Below are 18882 nucleotides of genomic sequence, written 5' to 3' on the forward strand. Positions count from 1 at the left end.
TAACTATTGGTTATTTTTCTAAATTGATGGTGATGACCTGGCTGAGATTAAACATTTCTGTTAGAGGATTCCTGATTTAACCTCATTCCCTCTTAGAATAAACCTCCCTTTATCTTCTGCCTTTTCTCTTGCATTCCAAAGTACAGTTTCATTAAATCCCCAGGTTTAAGATTTTTCTTTGGGAACTTATGTCCAGTATCTCTCTGGAAATTTTAAGAAAAGGTAGTTGAGTGTGACATGTTACATGCATCTTTTGAGAAATTGAGGTTTTATAAGTTGAAGGGTACTTTTATATTTTGGGCATGTTTTCAGGGGTGGGATTATGTAGTTACTGTTTTAATAACCATGTCCTAATTATTTATAGCTTCCTGCCTGACATAACTCACTTCAAGAAGTGCACAATGTCAGAACGTGGAATTAAGTGGGCTTGTGAATACTGTACGTATGAAAACTGGCCATCTGCAATCAAGTGTACTATGTGTCGTGCCCAAAGACCTAGTGGAACAATTATTACAGAAGATCCATTTAAAAGTGGTTCAAGTGATGTCGGTAGGGATTGGGATCCTTCTGGCACCGAAGGAGGAAGTAGTCCTTTGATATGTCCAGACTCTAGTGCAAGACCAAGGGTTAAGTCTTCGTACAGCATGGAAAATGCAAATAAATGGTCATGCCACATGTGCACATATTTGAACTGGCCAAGAGCAATCAGATGCACTCAGTGTTTATCCCAGCGTAGGACCAGGAGTCCCACAGAATCTCCTCAATCCTCAGGATCTGGCTCAAGACCAGTTGCTTTTTCTGTTGACCCTTGCGAGGAATACAATGATAGAAATAAACTGAACACAAGGACCCAGCATTGGACTTGTTCTATTTGCACATATGAAAACTGGGCCAAGGCTAAAAAATGTGTTGTTTGCGATCATCCCAGACCTAATAATATTGAAGCAATCGAGTTGGCAGAGACAGAAGAGGCTTCTTCAATAATAAATGAGCAAGACAGAGCTCGATGGAGAGGAAGCTGTAGCAGTGGCAACAGCCAAAGAAGATCACCGCCGACTACGAAACGGGACTCTGAGATGAAAATGGATTTTCAGAGGATTGAGTTGGCTGGTGCTGTTGGCAGCAAGGAGGAACTTGAAGTGGACTTCAAAAAACTAAAGCAAATTAAAAACAGGATGAAGAAGACTGATTGGCTATTCCTCAATGCTTGTGTGGGTAAGTTTCTTCATTTTTTGAATGGGATGGGAAAAGATATTAAAAATGACATGAAAGATATAAGGAAGGTCAGTATTATTTAGCGTTTAGTTCATTCAGCATGATAACTATACTCCCAGTATGCATGCATAAGAATCTCTGTATTTGTGATCTTGTCATAATGTTGTCTTAACTTGCCTCCCATTTCATTGTGCATGTGTCTTTCCAACATTAGAGAGAAAAACTTTTAAGTTATAGCAAAGATTTTTACATATTAGTAGTAAACCGTATACCTGGAGTTTAAAACTGCTACTCTATTTATTGTAACAAGATGTGACTGAGGAGCACCAGCTGCTGCTTCAGAGTGTTTGTAAACAGTGTGAGCATCTTGTGATGATAGAAGCTTTAGTCAGGTGTTAAAAATATCACAAAAATGTGTGACTCCAAGAAGTTGAACAAACATAATATTGACCTTGAAAATACTGATGTTAATTTACCATGAATGTCATGTAGTGAATATTTGCAAACTTTATGGAACTGATTACACGTGGCCAGCTGATTCCATAGTTCAAATTATGATTTGTGTGTTTTGTGTTTTAGTGCTTTCCTAAGGAAATTTTGGATATTGGTCTCAGTCTCTGGCTCAGAGCTGTTCAGGGACAGAGACGTGTTGAGAGAGTAAGGTTTCCTCCAGTTATTGACCTTGTGAGTTAATTATTCGTGATGTACTTCACAAAAGCAGTTGCTTGACTCCTCTGTATTTTTTTCCCTCCCTCTCTCTTTTTTTGAATCGGTTAGCTATTTGAATTATGTGATTTAAATTATTTGGATGGGGTGCTTACTTTGACATTTAAGTTTTGTAAAGAAAATTTTGAGTAACTACTAAAGTTAAATCTTGTGTGGAACAATAGTTAAGCCTTCAACATGGCTTAGCTGTATATATATTTTTTTTCAGTACTAATTTCTTTTGTTTATCACCCTGAATATAGCCCCAAGAATATGGAATACATAACTATATGAATCTGCAAGTCCTAAGAGTAGATTTCAAGAAATCTCAGTTTTTTTATATTAGTTTTGTCCTGGCCAAAAAAAAAAAAAAAAAGTCCCAGCAGATGAGCCCTTCTGAACACCAAACACAGCAGGCACTTAGTAACTGTTAGCTCCAGTGTTCTGCTGTCCTGAGGACGAGGGATGAAAGCACACTGAGCTGTCTTCAGCCATCTGTGCTGTCCCATTACATCCCATTGATTTTTTCTCTCCCCAAATTGAGGTACCACAGATGGTGTGAATGTCTTTTTTTTTTTTGTTTTTAAACCAGGAGCTACAAAAGGATTTTATTTATTATGAATTTTTAAAAATTGAGGTCCAATTCACATAACATAAAATTCATCATTTTGAAAATGAACAATTCAGTGGCATTTAGTGTATCCACGGTGTTGTACAACCACCACCTCTGTCTAGTTCTGAAACATTTTCATCACCCCAGAGGAAACCCTATACCCATTTAAACAGTTACTCCACATCTTCTCCTCCTCCAAGTCCTTGGTAATCACCAGTCTGCTTTCTGTTTCAGTGGATATACCTATTCTGAATGTTCCATATAAATGGAATCTTACATTGTGTGATCTTTTGTATCTAGGTGTGATTGTCCTTTAGTTACCTGTATGCCTTTTGGAACACTCTTAAAATTAGTTTTGCAGGCAGTAGCGTACTATGTAGATGCCAACTACAAGCTGGTGTTACAGTACATGTAAACTTATAGATGGTAATGAGCTACACTGCAGTGATTTTTAACCTCTTTTGGGGTCACTGTTTCTTCAAGTTAGTGGATCTTATGATAAGGACTCTTGCTTTGAAATATTTTCTCCCCTTGGCACACACGTTAGACCAATCAATATATCTTTGTCTTTATGGCTATTATTTCTTGTCTTTGTGACTATTGTGTCTTCTTGGTGCTGCCTTTATTTCTTTCCATATATCTACTTCTTTTGGTTAACCATCCTTGTACCTCTTTGCATTCTTACAGCTGAACAAAAACTTCTCCCAGTAGGACCAATATTAAATTTGGTCTTGTTTCATTTATAAAACAGTTTCTTTGTCATTAAATCCGCATTCCCACATACTCCAGAGTTTCTAGGTTCTTAGGGCCAAGGGTTGATTGTAATTGGTTCTTGGTAATGTGGATTCTGTCTTTTCTATCAGCAAATATTTTTGACTATTCACTGCATAATATGGTTCTCAAATGTTGTAGAAAGATTATTGCTCTGTCTTTATTGGGTAGTCATATCCTGATTTGTAAATATCCTTGAAATATGTTAAAAACTTTTAGTTGTTTATATTGTGTTGGGTTAACGGAAGTCCACAAGTATTGAAAATTAATCATTTTTTTTTTGTTTTTTTTGGCCACACTGTGTGGCATGCGGGATCTTAGTTCCCCGATCAGGGATCGAACCCGCGCCCCCTGCAGTGGCAGGCGGAGTCTTAACCACTGGACCGCTGGGGAAGTCCCCGAAAATTATTCTTTACTTCTCCCTTGTTACCTGTCTTATGCTCTCCAGATTTCATTAGATATGGTATATTATGGTTTATCGATGTTAGGCATTTAAGAAAACCATCTTAGTGTTTGCTCTGGCAGCACATATACTTAAAAAATCATCTCCAAAGTACATACACTAAGTATAAAATGTATACTGTGCATAAAATTTATACTAAGTATAAAATGTGAGACTTTCCCATTTGAAATTGAAATAAAAAAATCTCAACCTCAGCTTTGTACCTGGTAAAATGGGAATGAGGAAGATTCAGTATTGAGAAGGGTAAAGCTAAAGCTTCCACAGTATTAAGTAAGTATCTTTTACATAACTGTTGGGTATAAGTTTCACATAGGTCACTTTATCTTACGTGATGAGAGGACGTTGGGGACGTCCAACGTCCAACGTTTTACTGGTGCCAAAACCTGACATCAGTAAAAATGGAATCTGGTAGTGGGAGTGAAATGGTAACGGCAGAGGTGTGAATTTAAATGTGCTGTTGTCTCTGGAGTGTCTGCAGTTTGGTGCCAGGTTATTTTCTGGGAGGTCATGTCAGTGCTAATCATGGTCTGCCTTTCCCACTGGACAGATGATGTCGTCTCTAGAGATAAGGCAGCACTACCTAACATACCGTTTTAGTTCTGCTGTTGTATTGAATCAGTTGCCCTTTAGAAGAACATTTAAACTTATGACCCCAAGTTGATCCCTTGAAAAGATACAGGGTCAGATAAGGATCTCAAATTAAATCTGTATAATAACTTTTGTATGCCTGAACCCTGGACTCTGATATCCAGCGGCCACCTATCCAACATCTTCTCTTGACTACGTAATATTTCAAACGCATTTCAAACTCAGTGAGGCCAAAAAACTGAACTGGTCTCTCAAATCAATTCCCTCACTTCCCCCATCTCAGTTGATGGCAAGTTCATCGTTTTATTTGCTGTGTCCAGAGCCTTGGTCATCCTTGGTTTTCTTCTTTTTCTCTTATACTCCATTCTCACTGGCTTTGTCTTCAAAATATACCCAGAATCTGGCCACCTCTCACCACACTGGTCCAAGCCATGATCCCCTCTCGGTCCGTGTCCTCCTTTACAAACTGTTCTCTGAACAGGAGCTACTCTTCTAAAACTTTGCTTAGAACCCTCCAGTGATTCTCCCTGTGTTGCTGAGAGTAAAAGCCAATTTTACAGGCTCTCTCTGCTCTCTATCCCACGCCTGCTTTCCCCACTTTTATACAAACACACGTTTCCCTCTAACCTTATCTATTACTCTCAACCTCGCTCATTCACTCCTGCCCTCTAGCCACCTTTCTTGTCTGCAAATAAGCCTCAAGCTTTGCACTTGCTCTTTCCTCTGCCCGGATTGCTTTCTCTAGATTGCAGGATTAGCTAATTTACTTCTTTCAGGTGTTTTCTCACATGTCACCTTCTCTGTGAGGCCTCAAATTTCAGCCCTGTCCTGTCCTCTCTTCCCCCAACTTTAATTTTCTTCACAACACTTGTTACCTCCTAATACACTTATTAGAAGTCACCTTATTTGTCTCTCTCTTGCTTAGAACTTAAGCTTTCTGAAGGCCAGGAATTTTGTCTGTTTTGTTCACAGCTGTTTGCTAGTACCTAAAACATTGCCTGATACATAGCAGACATTGAAATTTTTGTTAATCAGTGAATAAACGTTTGTGGAAACTGGAATCTGGACAAATAGACAAATAGACCTTCCAAAGACAAATAAACCTTTTTGCTTTTCTCCTAAATTTCTTGATTCTTTGCCTTCTTCCTAGCTTTCTGTACTTCTCACCTTACAGATTACCTGGAACTCAACCCACTGGGAGCCAACTTGGCCTCTTCCTGTCAGGTGAAGACAGAGCAAGTAGGTCCCATAGGGTTTTATTGGAAAGAGTAGAGAGACCTCAGTTTATCACTAGGCAGTCTGTGGATATGAAGAGTCTAAAGTCAGATTTCTTTATATTTAATTTTTCTGTCTTCCTGATGAATATTTGATAACTTGATGAATATATAAGGAAAAAAATCGTAATGTTTTCTATACGTAGAGTCCTAAATCAAATAAAGTTTTTACTTGAAAAGTTTTTATTCAGTTGTCATTGGACGTGTTGCTTCCTATTTGGCATTTTGCCTTAAATAGCTGCATCTTTCTTCCATTTAGCTTGTCTAGTGATCCTGCTAACAAAGATGGGAAGGGTTTGAGATTGGGGGGCAGCGGGAGGGAGTGCTGTTGAAGGCGTAGGGGGAAAAGAACCATGCTCATATAACAAGTACATGTTGAAACTGGAATTTTTATGCTGAAATGTTCAGTTTGCCCCATGGCTGTGGCATTATAGAGAACATATGAATTAGTAACATCTCCATTGCTCCCAAGCTTTGGGTGGGGGGGGCACAGTATGTACTGGTGTACCCTATTGAGAATCACTGACTTACGAGCTTAACCGGAATCTCATTATCAAGGAGCACGTTGAAATGGAGTCATGAGGATTGTAGTCGTATTACTGAGCAAGATTTTGATGTGTCTAAAAATTTATATGATTCTTAAAACGTAGGCAGTACATTAGAATTAACTTTTTCTTGCAATTGGTCTCCAAAAATATTGTTATATTTGATCTAATGTTTCCCCCTTTCTCATAACTGTTGAAAATTAATATTTGTGGCAGTTGTTTTCTGTATTGATGCCAATTGTATTTTGGCCCCCTTACTGGAAAGCTGTATACAGTGTTATGTATAGGTGTCCACTCCAGAGTGTCAGATGTAACTGTAGAAATACCTAAAACTTGCATGGTGTTAAACATGTCAGAAAGTATTGATATTTGTTTATTTGGTTTCATTAACACTTTTTTCATTTTAACCAAAATTAGCAATGTATAGGCTTACTACATTTTAAAATGTTCTTTTCAATTTACTTTGGTATTGGTATTAAAAATCATGTATATGGATGGTTTTTCTCAGGAAGTAAATTTTTAAGGTTGTATTAGTATTATTTTTCTTCCTCTGGTGAAAAGGGTTCCCAGGCCCAGTTCCAGCGTGTGTGTGTGTGTGTGTGTGTGTGTGTGTGTGTGTGTGTGTGTGTGTGTGTGTGTGTGTGTGTGTGAGCTTCCTTATACCAATAGGCAATTCGCAGACACCAGCAGGGTGTCCGAGAATTCAGCTCAATTCTGACACTGTCTACCTGGAGGTAGAATCAGATTCCACAGGTGAAGGGCTCAGCCCCACAAGACCTCCCTCCACTTCAGATGCTAGTCACAAGCCCAGGTTGTTAACCTGTACTTCTGACCAATTGTCTATAAATCAGAGGTTCCCATGACCCCCCGCCTTGGGTTTGATTAATTTGCTGGAACGCCCCACGTAACTCAGAGAAACAGTTTACTTACTAGGTTACTGGTTTATTATAAAAGGGTATGATAAAGGATACAGATGAACATCTAGATGGAAGAGATGTATAGAGGGCAAGGTTTGGAGAAAGGGCATGGAGCTTCCATGATGCTCTTTCCAAGTGTCACTCTCCTCAGATCTCTGTGTGTTCACCAGCCTGAAAGCTCTCCAGACCCTTTCCTTTTGGGGTTTTATGGAGGCCTCATTACATAGGCATCGTTGATTAAATCATTGGTCACTGGCGATCTCTGGCCTCTCTCCCCTCTCTGGAGGTCAGGGTGGCATAGTGGGTGGGACTGAAAGTCCCAACCCTCTAATCCCCTGGCAACCAGCTCCCACCCTGGGGGTGGGATCCAAAAGTCACCTTCCCTGAAGTGTTTTCAGGAGCTGAGGACCAGAGACCAGATACTATCCCACTACTTTTATCACTCAGGAAATTCTAAGGGTTTTGGGAAGCTGTGAGCCAGGAATTGTGGATGAAGATCAAATATATGTATTTGGTCATCTGAATGATGATTTTTCCTATAAATCACAATATTGCATCTAGAAAAATCTGTTGCAGTGTGCAATCTTCTACGATGACTTTTTAAATTCCTAGTTTTGAGATACAGTGTCTGGTCAAATGAAAGGAGTGTTGTGCACTAACCCAAACAAAATCAAATTAACTTCAATGGAAGAAAAAGTCATAGAAGGTTAGTTTTTGAGAGGTAGTAGTACTGTGTACTGGAATGATAATAAGTTGATTTATACCAAGAAAACTACCACATCAAGACAAAACAGAAAAGGAAATTCTTGACATAAGACATAATGGTGATTTTATCCATTTATTCAGATATCTTTGTGGCTGACTTTTTAACTTTAAAGGTAACTCAGGGCATATAAGTTATTGTAAAGAAAAAATTAGAAGAAACTTGTTTTCTAGTTCAGTAAGTACTCCTTTAGCCTTAAAAATTATTAATTTGCTCCACAGAGGTACTTTATTGATGACTTGTCTGAAAACACAAAACATTAGGTATCTTGAAAAATACAATATTAATGATGAGGTAGTGTCCAAATTTGTATTTTTTACTTGCCCAGTACTTGACTTCCTTATAGGCGCTTCTCCCCACCCGCTTTGGGTTTTCTCTGATTTACATGACTGATTTAAATAGTGTGACAGGCAGAATATTGCACTCCGGCCCCCTAAAATGTCTAAATCCTAATCCCCAGAACCTATGAATATGTTACTTTACTTGGCAAAAGGGATTCTGCAGATGTAATTAAGGGCCTTGAGATGGAGAGATTATCCCAGATTATCCGGGTGGGCCCAGTGTAATATGGGTCCTTAATCAGCAAAGGAGAGAGATGGGAGAATGAGATGTGACGGTGGAAAAGCAGAGGTTTTAGTTATGCGGGGACCCTTAGCTAAGGAATGTGGGCAGCCTCTAGAAGCTGGAAAAGGCAAAACTCCCTTAGAGCCTCCCTGTGGAGTGCACCTTGATTTTAGCCCAGTGAGACCCATGTGGAACTTCTGACCTCTCCCAAATTTTAAGATAAAAAATTTGTATTGTTTTAAGTCACTAAATTTGTAGTAATTTGTTTGAAGCAGCAATAGGAAATTAATACAAATAACATTTTTTTAAAAAATTTAATTTAATGTTATTAATAACATTAATTTTATTAATTATTAATAACTAATTAATAATTATTAATTAATAATTATAATTAGTTATTAATAGCATTAATAATTTAATGTCATTTAAATTTTATTTAATGTTATTTAATTTTTATTTAATGTTATTTAAATTTTAATGTTATTTAATGTTATTTAAAAATAACATTTAAAAAAAATTACAAATAGCATCTTAATTTGACAATTTCAGAAAAATTTAACTTAACCTTCACTGGTTCTATGACAAAACAAGAGTCATTGTTTTGTTATAACGGGAGAAGCTGAGGCACAGAGGCTTACTGACTCAGTGTGATGTAGCCATGTTGTTATCCTTTTCTAGACAAAGGTGGTATATAGGTGTGTTTGTAAGTAAAAACTCACTTCTTTGTGTCTCTAGGCTTACATTACATTCATAGCAGTAATGGCCACCAAATGTATGTGTGTGTTTCGGGAGGGAAGGCAGGAGGGGCGGGGCAGGTTCCCAAACCAAGCTGTTCTCAGATTCTCCAGACACCAGCAGGGCATTTTACAAGTTAACTCAGTTCTGCCTCTACCTGGAAGTAGCATCAGATCCCACAGGTTAAGGGCTCAGTCCCACAGTACTGCCTCCCTTCCTCCCTAACCCCTTCAGATTCCAGTTGCTGGTCCAGGTTGTCACCTGTGTGTCTGATGGTAGGCTATAAATCGTAGGTTCCCACAGTCACCTCCTTGGGTTCAAATAATTTGGTGGAACAGCTTTCAGAACCCGGGAAAACATTTTACTCACTAGATTACTGGTTTATTATAAAAGGATATGACCCAGGAACAGCCAGGTGGAAGAGGTGCACATAGGGCAAGCTTTCCGTGTCCTCTCTTGGCCACTACTCTCGCAGCACCTCCACATGTTCACCAACCTGGAAGCTCTCCAAACCCCATATCAGGGATTTTTATGGGGGCAAGATGGATTAAACCATTGGACATTGGTGATTGTTTGAACCTCAAGCCCCTCTGCCCTCCCAGGAGGTGAGGGTGGTGTGGGGCTGAAAGTTACAACCTTCTAATCACTGGGTTTGTTCCCCTGGTAACCAGCCTCCATCCTTAGGGGCTTTCCAGAAGTTACCTCATTAACATAAACTCAGAGATGCTTGAAGGGGGCTTGCTATATGAGCAACAAAAGACTCCTATTTATTTCATCTTTATCATTCTGGAGCTATTTAGGAACTGAGAACAAAACTAAATATTATAACAAAAGACACCCTTATGGCTCTTATATAGGAAATTACAAGGGTTTTAGGAGGTATGTGCCAGGAACAGTAGGTGAAGACCATATATTTTTTATCCACAGTGGTTTTTCTTGCTTGATACGGTTGCAAGGAATACTGTTACTGGAACTTTTGAATGATGTTTGATGCCTATGAATATTAATGTTTTCAGTCCTTTTTTCCAAGTCAACTAAATAAGTAAGCCTATGTGAAGTTGATTGCTGTTCCCAAGGTAATCTTCACTTGCTAATAATTCTCATCATTCCATAGCGAAGCCACATTATTTGGGCTTGATTTTTAGTATGGCATTTCTCTAGTATTTGTTCTGTTTGCTTTACTTGTGTTTGCTTATACTTGGTATACCTTAGCTGTTTGGACAATATTTTCCATCTTCAGAATTTTTCCTGCCCTGTAGAATTGCTTCATTTTAAGTTATGGTTGTATGCTGGGCCATTTTGTTTGATTATGAATTTGATTTTATATTGATACCAGACTGTTCTACTAAAAGATACTCCTATTTAGTGTCCCTTTTCCCTTCATATATTGCTTTACATATGAATGAATGTGGAGCCTGAAAAAAAGTCTTCTTAGTCTTTGACATTTAAAACCATCGCACTTTTTAAAAACATTAAAAAAAAAAAAGGTTTGAGTTAAAATATTCTATTAAAAGCTTTTAATAGAATCCAAAATATATGTGGACTCCTGCAGCAAATCTTTGGCACTGCATCCATAAAAGGAAGATAAGCTGCTAGAATGCTGGCGATGCCTTGTATGTCCTTGGTTAACTTTGTGTGATACTCTTACACGGGATGTGTGCGTGTAGCTATAGAAACTGCGGTGCCTTTTCACTCCATACACATTCTTGGTTGTTAGTCTCCTTCCTGTCCAAGGTAGTTGATATTACAGGTAATAGAATTATTTTTAGCACTGTGAAAGGAGTGTTATCTTCAGCTAGTTCTATCTTGTTTTCAAGTTTCAAAGGATTTCCTCTTGTGCTTTTGGAACTCTGGATTTAAAATAACATTTTATGTCATGGTTTTTAAGTGAATTGTGGGAATTCTCAGCAATGTAAGATTCTAATCTGTAGAGAATACACACACATTTTATTCCCCCTGGCCAGTTTAGTCTGGCTTTTCAAAGTGCTTCCTGACATCTGGGATATGAAAGAAGCTTCCAGGAATGAGTGTGTCAAGGCAAATGGATAGCAGTGGCAGAAATAGAGCCCCTGCAGTATCCTTCTGGTTGCCTTTAGTCTGCCTGAGACATAATTCCTGACTTTTAGAAATGATTGATTACACAGGCCTGCCAACTAATAATGTGCCTCCTAATGCTGAGAAAGGGAATCTGTCTGGTGAGTCTCGATTGTATGATAGTGACATTTGAATATGCATCATTGATTGAGTAAAGGCTTTCATTTTTTAAAAGCACTATATTAAATGAACACATTGAATTATGAAATCCAAAAGTATCGTTTAAATATTAAGTATAAAAAGATGTATTTAGACTCCAGAGACCTTTACTGTTTACCATAAAATAACTTTAATTTTAAACATTAATTAAAGTAAACTATGCACAGGGTTATAAAAATCAAGCAGTTACAGAAGGAGTTTATAAAGAAAAGCAAGTTTCTTTTTCTTCCCTCCACCTTCAGTCCTTATCTGTGGAGGTAACCAGGCTGTTCCCCATCAGCCTTTCATTCTGAGAAATTTCAAAAACAGTAGAGAAGTTACAAATATAACACATTGAACACCAAATGCTTTTGACCTAGATTTTCCGATTGTTAGTACTTTGCCAGATTTGCGAGCTCTGTTTGTCTTTCTGTAGGAGTTTTTCCTGAACTATTTGAGAGTTAGCTACAGATGTCATGACATTTTGCCCCTAAATATTTCAGCATTGTATGTTTTAAAAACACATTTTCCCTACATATTCACACAATATAATTATCCAGAAACTCTAATATTTGAGGTCCATATATTCAATTTCACCAGTAGTTTCACTAATAGCTATTGCTCCAACCCCATTCAATCAAGGATTATCTGTTTTATTTAGTTGTTTTATCTGTTTAATCTCTTTTAATCTAAATAGTGCCTCAGGTGGGTTTTGTTTTGTTTTTTCTGTTCACTCTTCATGTCATTAACATTTTCAGAGGCCAGGCCATTCATTTTACAGAATAAGTCTCAATTTGGATGTGATTACACGAAATTTAAACATTTACTTTTTCGTGCGAGGGAGGAGCACTACATAGGTGATATTTGAAGCAGGACCTCTAATATCTCTGAATAATGTCCTTTTATCATTTTTTCCTTTAAAAAAACTAATTGTAGTAAAGCATACATAACAAAATTTGACATCTTAACTGCTTTTAAATGTGCAGTTCAGTGGCTTTGGTACATTCACATTGTTGTGTAACCATCAATAACAACCATCTGTGTGCAGAACTTTTTCCACCTTGCAAAACTGAAACTGTATACAGTAACAGTAACACCCCAGTCCCCCTTTCCCAGCTCCTGGCAACCACCATTCTTTTTTCTGTCTCTGTGAATCTGACTACTCTGGGTACCTCATATAAGTGGAATCATACGGTGGTGTTTGTCCTTTTGTGACCGGCTTATTTATTTCATTTAGTGTAATGTCTTCAAGGTTTATCCATGTTGTAACTGTCAGAATTTCCTTCCTTTTAAGTGTGAATAATGTTCCATTTTATTTATATGCCACATTTTGTTTACCCATTCATCTGTTGATGGACATAGCAGTATTTCTTGTTTTATCAAATTTGGCATTATATACTGACTTCCTATAACAGTATATAAGGGTTTAATTCATTTTTAAATAATAAAAACAGAGCATACTCATTGCAGAGTATGTCAGAGGTAAGAAAAGCTATGAAAAAATATAGTTTATAATATCACTAGAGGAAATCTCATATTTGTATTTTCAGTTTTTTAATATTTTTATGTAACTGAAATAATGTACATTCTTTTTGTTGTTGAATTTTACATTTTGAAGTAGTTAAAATATTTTCATCTTTAAAAAAATGAATGTGTAATATGACTTCGAGTTGCTGTACTTTAAGTTAACATAGCCCTTATTAATGACCTTTGGGTTTTTTGAAAATGTTTTATTCTGATAGTGTTTTGATGAACAAAATCGTCAGCATTTCTAATGATTTTCTTAGGTTCCCAGAAATGGGGTAAGAGGATCAAATGATGGAAACGTGTCAAAGGTATTTTGTGCATGTTGGTAAATTGCTGCCTGGAAGGACTGTACTGATTATATTCTCATTATCAGTGTAAGAGAGTACCTGTGTAGCTGTATCTTTGCTGATGTTTGTTATTAAGGGAGGCAAGCTATCTCATTTAATTAGTCATTTGTATTTTTTTCTGTGAATTGTTGATTTATGTCTTTTGTCCATTTTCCTTTGTGATTTTGTCAAGTTGTATCAAGTCTATATGAATATAAATAATGTATATATTACAGATATATACCAGACATATTTGTTGCACATTTTCTTTACCTTTTTTTTGTGGGGAGAGTTATAACATTTTATCTTTCTTTTTCACAGTTTTTTGGATTGAACTAAGGATTAAAATATTTTTTACAGATAATTTCCGTTAATATGATTTATTAAATAAATTCTTTCCCCATTGATTTGGATGGTTCTGTCATATATAAAATGATTCTGCTTCATTTGTTTTGAGGCTCTTTATTTTGATGTTTTTTTTTTTACATCAGTATCACACTTTTGCTTAAACAGTTATGGGTTTATTAGATATCTTAAAAATCTCAAAAGGCAAAATGTCCAACCTGCTCCACCCTCCACTTGCTTTTCAGAATTGTCTTCATTTTCACCTTTTGTTTGTTTGTTCGTCCATTCATTTATGCATTCAGACGATGATTGAGTGTGCTTCCAAGCCCGGGGAAGAAGTCAGGGCTCTCAGTGAGCTTGTGGTCCAGTGAAGAAGTAATTTAACAGGTCAGTAATTGTGTGATAAGTTCAGGAGAGGAAGTATAGGGTGTTAGAGGAGGAGTATGCACCCTAATCGCATTTGGACATTTGGAGAGGGCTTTCAGGAAGAAGTGACATCTAAGCCAAAACCTTAGAAGAGGGAAAAGAGTGCTTCTGTCAGAGGGAATTGCATTTGTTAAGACTCTAGAGGCAAGAGAGCATGGCCCATCCTTTCAACTGAAAGAAGTCTACAGGGCTGGAGTATAGAATGGGAGCTGTGAGAAATAGCTGCAGGGTAATGCTGGGCTTTTCAAGGCCTGTTAATCTGGTTGAAGATTTTAGCTCTTAATGTAAGGGCAGTGGTAAACATTTGGAAGGAGACTGCCTTAATCTGATTTGTGGTTTGGGAAGCTCACTCTGGTCATAGCCTAGAGGCTAGATTGGGAGGGGGCAGCAGTAGAGGCAAGCAGACCTTTTAAGGAGGAAATTATAGCAGTCCAGGTGAGAAAGAGTGTGGCCTTGACCTAAGGTGCAGGCAGTGGAAAATGGGGTAAGGGGGATGTATTTGAGAGAGACTTTAAAAAGGTAGGATGGATAAAACTTGGAAGAATTGATATTGGGGATGAGGGGAGAGTTAAGAAAGATACCCAGGTTTTTTGTTTGGACACTTGGGTTGGATAGCAGTATCATTTTTTCCTAAACGAAGAAAACATGAAGATCAGTTTTAGACATGCCATAGTGAGGGTTCTGATGGATTGTTGGATATATGGGCCTGAAACTCTTTGGGGAAACATCTACCACTCGGTGGTAGATCCATAGTTTTATGTGGATAGTTGTGGGGCCATGAGCATTAACGGAAGCTGTGGAACCTTCTCTTGCAGTAGCGAATTATAGGGACTTTCTTGTTTTGTGCTTCTACTTGGGAACCACATCAAGATGCGCTAACTTTTAAATATCTCTTCCAATTTGATGATTCTCTGTCTTAATTCTATCAGTATTTTTGGCTAGAAGAAGAGTTATATGGACATAATCTGAATAGTATAAAGTTATGTTATGAGAGGTTTTCTTTTTATCTGTCCGTCCCTTTTAAAATGCTTATTTACCCTCTAATTTTCTCACTGGTAAAAGAGAGTGGCTAGACTATTCAGTTCCTCTTAGAAGGCCAATCTAAAATAGCATAATTCTAAAAGTCTAATATTTGGTTTCAAATTTGGCCAGGATAACTTGACAGATGAAATTTTTACCTGAAGTCAAAAACTTTTGGGACTTGGTTTCAGTGCAGAATGTGGTTTTGACATACACTATTTCATTTGACCAGAACCTCAGATTTTAAGAACTTTAATATCCCTTCAGTTGACTTTTTGGGAATATCTTAAGTAACCTTTCTGATTGTAACTCACATTCATCTTTAACCCATTAACACTGGTCCTCATCTCTGATCACCTTCCCAAAGATAACTTTGTGACATGTTCCTTCATATCCTTCCATTGTGCTTTTAGCAGTAATTCTTCCTGCATGGCAAGATCTTCTTTCTTATGAAGGTACTCTATCAATTCAGGTATTTTTTTGATGACTTTGGGGATTTATATTTTCACAGCAGTTTGGTAACAATCTGATCAAAGATTTAAGGAGGTAAGAGCACCACAGTATAAGCTACATTTGGCGTAATTTGTCATGGTTAATAATAGAACATTTAAAGGCCTTATTTAGAGATTATTTTGACTTCCCTATCATTTGAGTTTTTAATTTTCTGAAGAGGATATTTTCAGGAGTTCCCTGGTGGCCTAGTGGTTAGGATTCTGGGCTTCCACTGCTTTCAATGCCTGGTTGGGGAACTGAGATCCTGCAAGCGGCATGGTGTGGCAATCAATCAGTCAATCAATAAATGTTTTCATAATGGAGTAAGTTTATTGAATGAATTGAATAGAAACCCATCGTGATAAAGTATAGATTAAGAATTTATTTCCAATTTGTGATTTTCATCTCTTGGTTTTTTTGAAAAGATTATTGTTCAATAGCACTATTCTAGGAATAGAAATGGTAGATTTTAACTTGTTGCCTTTGGTTATTATGTAAAAAATGCATCTGGGAGGTGATTTGTTTGGTCTGCTCAAACTATTTTTGGGATTGCCATAGCTTGTGTCTACTTAAGATACATTTAAAAATATTGAGGTCATTTTATTTGAAAAGAAGGTCATGTTTGAGTATTGAAAGAGATTGCTGTGTCTGTCTAAGCCAAGTTTGTCTTTGAACTATAGCCAAATGGTTAGGAGTATGAAGAAAAAGTATAACTGGGTGGTATAGTTTCCTTTTTAATATGCAAAGACAGTTAAGTGAATTAAACTCTGAGTAGAGGAAAACTACCCAGACCTCGTAGCCACCCACATCTGCATCTTTCTACTGACCATGGTAAAGGACATTCTGAACATTACCACTTAAAACTAACTTTTCTCTTTAAGGGCTCCTGAAATTGTGCCAGCTGACTCCAAGTCCACCCTGACCCCACAGCATAAACCATGCTGTGATGTCACAGCTACCATAGAACTCCAGGGTAGTGTTGAGCTGGCCCATGTGGGCTCAGGTAAGTCCTGGCTTTTTTTTTACCATTTGGCATTCTTTTCAAAGTTAGTTACCATTATGGTTTTATGTCAAAAGAAACAAGGCAAAACTTTGAAAACGGTGCCATATATGGGGGAAAAAACAAGTCTGTTTTCTAAACATCTATGAGCCAGCTCCATATTCTAACCAACGGAGTTCCATAGTAGCTGTGAAGTGTCCCCAGTTGAGTTGTGACCCGTGACTTCAAAACATGTTAAATTCTACTCCTGGCCCAGCTTACAGAACAATATGAGCTTTTTTTTTTTTAATTTCACTTACTCTCAGATCTTTATGTTTTTAAAAGTATATTAACTTTCCTTTATCTGTAATTATGCACCACCACTTAGCTAGTTGTGTATTTCACTCAGTCAATTCTGAATGTACATTGATACTGCAGGTTAGTTTTATAAAGTTAATCTTCTTAGAGTGCTTTCAGCTGTCTTTTTAAATTGCCTTCATAACATGGAAGAGGAAGGGACAGAACATGTAATATTTAACGTTTGTTAAATTTTCAAAACAACATATTAAGAGAAAGATGCTTTAGTTACTCTTGGAGATAGTGTGATATGTCAGTAACCTAGAAAGCATGTGTATGTCACCATCACCTCTTTCTCTTCTGCTGGAACTTTCCTGCTTTTTCCTGATCTTTGTTACATTGAGGTTTTACCACTTAGATTTATTTACTGTATTTTCCTCCCTGTCAACTCTTTTACTTTTTTTCTGCTTTCCGTTTTATTCCGTTATCTTAAAAGGTGGTAAAAATGTAATGTTATGTGAAGAACTCAAAGACATTTTCTAAGTTGTTTTGCATATAATCTGATGCTTCTCCCCCCCGCAAGTAGAAAACACGTGGTAGCTGAAACTTAAATTATCTCAGTATAGGCCACATCCTTTAGGCGCCATGTTTACAGTGAAAGCCCATCTGTGAAGAAACTTTAATCACTGGCTCCTCTTGAGCAGTGTGCAATAGAGATACAACAAAAACTAGGACAGTTCATTGACATTCTCATGAAATTTGATTTGTAATAAATTTACTCATCTTTGTAGCCAAAAACTCAGCAGTTACTGAAACTGTGAGCTCTTAATTATGGTTAATGAAAAGAATGGAATTATATATTCCCAAACATTAGACAATAAAATAGTTTTCTTTTAAATATTATTTTGTCCCTATACTTAAATTTGTGTTTTTCATGTTCTGGGAATTTTGGAGGTTTTTTATGCTGTGATGAATAGAGAACAGAATCCCTATTCTGTTCACCCTCATTTTCTGCCCTCCTGTGTATATTCCATGCTAGGGGCGGCAGGATTCCCTATTTGCAGTTTAGTGCAGAGCTTGTGGTCAGGGGAAATAATTGTTTTTGATGTCTTGGATTAGGCCAAATAGAAGTCCAGTTTGTGTGTGTATATGTCAGCTTTATTGAGATATAATTCACGTACCATGCAGTTCATCATTTGAAGTTCTGTTTTTATTAAAAAACATTTAGTTTGAAGGCAGACTGTAAATCATAATTCCAAAGCACAGTTGCTGACTTTGTTGTGCTGTTTGGTCTGTACCCCTCCCCACCTTCGACTAGCTAATTAGTTTCTAATTACAGAAACCCTTCAGAAACATTAGAGAGACAATGAATTCTTAAGCAAGTATTTCTAAGATGAGATTCTTTCAGACATCAGCTATTTGATGAGTTAGCTAAAAATAGTGAAGACAGTGATTTAGAAGATCTCCCCTTCCTCCAACCAAAAGAACAAAGTTAGTTGACGTTTACCTTTAGACTACTTCATCTTTGTCTTTGGGAAACAAAAGAATATATGTGTGTATTTACACACACACACACACGCATATACATACACTGTGCAGGTCTTCCTCTTTATCTTTTCAGGTAAATTGATCAGACTTTTTGGTCCTTGTGTTGCTTTTGGAAGTGCCTAGAACATTTCTTACATCATACAAAGAAATTTTATAAATATATATTTTTAGGTTGAAGCTAAAAACTGTAAAAGGTGTGGTGATACTGCACACACCTAGAAATAGTTATTAATAGCTTTGATAGAACTGAAGTGAACAGTAGTTGCCTTTGTAAGGAAATATATACACACAAAAGGAAATGGAGTAGGGCATGTTCAGTTTGAAAAAAATATACGGCATTAAGTTATTCAAAAAGTTATGAGCTCTACTAGATTATTCTCATCTGTTCATTAAAACAAGCATTTGTGTGTCTGTTCTTCAGGTTTGCCCTTTTGAGAAGGTTCACCTCCCCTTATCTCATGCCAACTATATTACATTTTAGCCTTGATGATTTCTCCAGGGCACTAAGCCTTGTAAGGGTGTGTTGAAGTCCTTTAT

General features: G+C 37.1%; 1 protein-coding gene across 7 annotated transcripts in view; it reads left to right on the plus strand.

The window, feature by feature from the left end:
* The window catches only part of ZRANB1 (zinc finger RANBP2-type containing 1), a 68999-nt gene that overhangs the window by 23129 nt on the left and 26988 nt on the right, over positions 1-18882 (plus strand). For 5 of the 7 annotated variants that reach the window (XM_082407348.1, XM_082407347.1, XM_082407350.1 and 2 more), the window contains one exon: positions 365-1215. In XM_082407348.1, coding sequence (XP_082263474.1) covers positions 365-1215 — 851 coding nt within the window. Of the gene's footprint in view, positions 1-364; positions 1216-13885; positions 13971-16402; positions 16525-18882 lie in introns of those variants that run through there. The other 2 variants (XM_082407352.1, XM_082407353.1) reach the window with 2 other exon arrangements.

Source organism: Balaenoptera borealis (assembly GCF_965194805.1).
Source record: "Balaenoptera borealis genome assembly, chromosome: 10".
Lineage (NCBI taxonomy): Eukaryota > Metazoa > Chordata > Mammalia > Artiodactyla > Balaenopteridae > Balaenoptera > Balaenoptera borealis.